Source organism: Crocodylus porosus, unplaced genomic scaffold, assembly GCF_001723895.1.
Source record: "Crocodylus porosus isolate Cpor-Errol unplaced genomic scaffold, CroPor_comp1, whole genome shotgun sequence".
Lineage (NCBI taxonomy): Eukaryota > Metazoa > Chordata > Crocodylia > Crocodylidae > Crocodylus > Crocodylus porosus.
Genome location: NW_017728941.1, coordinates 188,066 through 190,328, shown reverse-complemented (window position 1 = coordinate 190,328; position 2,263 = coordinate 188,066). Strand labels below are relative to the sequence as shown.

General features: G+C 66.4%; 1 protein-coding gene across 1 annotated transcript in view; it reads left to right on the top strand.

Annotated features, from left to right (window-relative positions):
• LOC109318699 (relaxin-3-like) overlaps nt 1–1,423 on the top strand; it is a 1,898-nt gene extending 475 nt beyond the window's left edge. Inside the window, exon 2 of the mRNA XM_019548079.1 lies at nt 1,234–1,423. Coding sequence (XP_019403624.1) covers nt 1,234–1,421 — 188 coding nt within the window. The 3' untranslated portion in view covers nt 1,422–1,423. The remainder of the gene's footprint in view (nt 1–1,233) is intronic.
• The last annotated feature ends 840 nt before the right edge of the window (nt 1,424–2,263 follow it).

The window sequence follows — 2,263 nt, the reverse complement described above, 5'->3', positions numbered from 1 at the left end:
TGTGGCTGCGCCGTCCCTGGGGCTGGGAGCCGGGCTCCTCTGGGGTGCCGGAGCATGTCAGACGGGGAGCCGGGGTACTCGGAGGCACGGGCATCGTCTGAGCTGCGCAGGGCGGACCCACGGCGCTGCAAAGCTGGGTCTCTCCCGTTCCCGTGCCATGGGGACCAGGATGGGACGCGGGCTGGGAGGAGGGACCTGCCAGCTCTCCCTGCCCAAGTGCCGGGGAAACCAGCCTGCTCTCGCAGCTGCCTGTGGGCAGCATCTGGGGCGGGGGGTGCAAGGCTAGGAGGGGGCCGGGCTGTGCTGAGTGTCAGCCAAGGGGTTTCCTCGGGGCCGCAGCCATCAATGCAAGCTGCTGGGATAAATGCAGGTTTTGGGCCAGCTTGTGGGGGCACCCGTGCTGCTTTCTGGAGCAAGCTCATGCCCTCCCCGGTGGGGCAAGGAGCTGCCCTTTCCCTCCCGGGGGCATGAGCAGGCGTCAGTGCTGGACACGTGTCCGCTGGGCTCTCATCACCTCGCAGCAGGTGCAATTTGCCCCAGGCTACTGCTTCCTGTGGGAGGGGAGGTCAGTGCTGGGCCTGGCATCCGAAATGCTAATATTTGCTCGCGCCTCTGACGTGCAAAGACAAAGACGCAGACACCCAGCTGCCACTTGGGAGTGTGCCTCGCATCTTCCAGCTAAGCTGGGCTGGGCTGGGTGGGGTGAGAGCAGAAGGTGAGGACGCCCCGCTCCCACGCGTGCTTCCCCCGACAGGTGCAGAGCAAAGGAGCCGCGGGGACATTTTGTCCCTCCGACACTTCCCTCCTCTCCCTGTGCGGGTCTGGTGGCACGAAGAGCTGGAGCCTGCACGAAAGGGCAAAATCCCGCTGGCACCCTCGAGCCGATCCCTTTGGCTTTAGGACAAGGAGGAAATGCAAAGCGCGTGCGTGGGGCGAGGCGGGTGTGGGTTGCAGCAGCTCTTCGTTCTGCGGCACACCCAGGCCGCCCCCCCCGCACAAGGCGGCTGCTTCTTTCTGGCATGAAACTTTCAGGGGGTGGGGAGTTGAATCTTAAAAGCCCCGGCACCACCCTGCTTCCCAAGGGTATTGCCCTGCATCAGGTATTGCTGCCCAGCCCAGATGGCAGGGTGGAGCGCGGCGGGCTGAGCCAGTGTCCCTGCGTGCGGGGCAGCTGCAGGACGACCGGGGGGGAGAGAGGGCTGCTGGGGGCTGACCCTCTCTCTCCCCTTGCAGCCGAACTGCTGGACTGGCTGGACGGCGGCGTGTCCAGAGAGGCCGGCGCGCGCCCCCCCGCCCCGGCGGACCAGGCCAGTCCCGGGGAGCCTCTGGGGGCCATGGCACGCGTCCCTGCCAGCCTGGGCCTCGCCAGCGGGTGCTGCACCCGGGGCTGCACCCGGCGGCAGATGACGCAGTTCTGCTAGGCGCTGCGCAGCAAAGCCCCGGCCGTGCCCGCGGGACTCGGGGGCCCAGGAGGAGCCACGCAGCTGCCTGCCCCGCTCACGGTCTGGCGCCGCGGGCACAGCAGCTGGCCTCGCCTCCCTCCTGCTCTTGCATAAAGCCCCAGCGCCTTGAGCCACGGGATTAAGCAAAGCCGCGGCTGGCACGTCCAAGTCCCAGGGTCCCCGAGCTGGTGCCACGCATGCCAGCGGCTGCCGCCACGAGCTCGAACACGACTGTACGGCGACTGCTTGCAATAAACAGCCCCGCTGCCCTGCACCGAGTCTCGCCGTGTCTGCGGCAACGCGCTCCTCCAGCGTGCGCCTGGGGTGGGGGTCGGCTGGCACCCCCGCCCCAAGGCTGCGCATTGCCGCCTCTCAGACCCAACCGCTTGGTTATTTGAAAGACCCTGTGCCTTTGGCACTGGAGCTGGCTGGCCCATGCCACGAGGGGGCTGTCCTGGCGGGGCTTGCGGGGGGACGACCCAGGCCTTGGCAACAAAGAGCCCTAAAGCCCAAGAGACACTGATCTTTCCAGGGTTTTAATGTAAAGGCGACGCCTTTCGCGGTCTGTATCAGGCACAAGCAAGCGCGGCGCGTGTCCTGCCGGCAGCTCAGCCCGGCTGGGGCGTTTGCCACCCCGCTCAGCCCCTCTGCAGGCTCTGGGAAGCCCCTGCGCAGGCAGGGGGGGCTGGTTTCCACCCCCCCCGCCCCAAGGAAAAATAGGGGGGTTAAAAGCCACTAGAGAGACCTCAACCAGCAGGTCCTGGCTGGCAAATGGCGATGGTGGGGGCAGAGAGGCTTTTTTTTTTTTTTTTTTTTTTTTT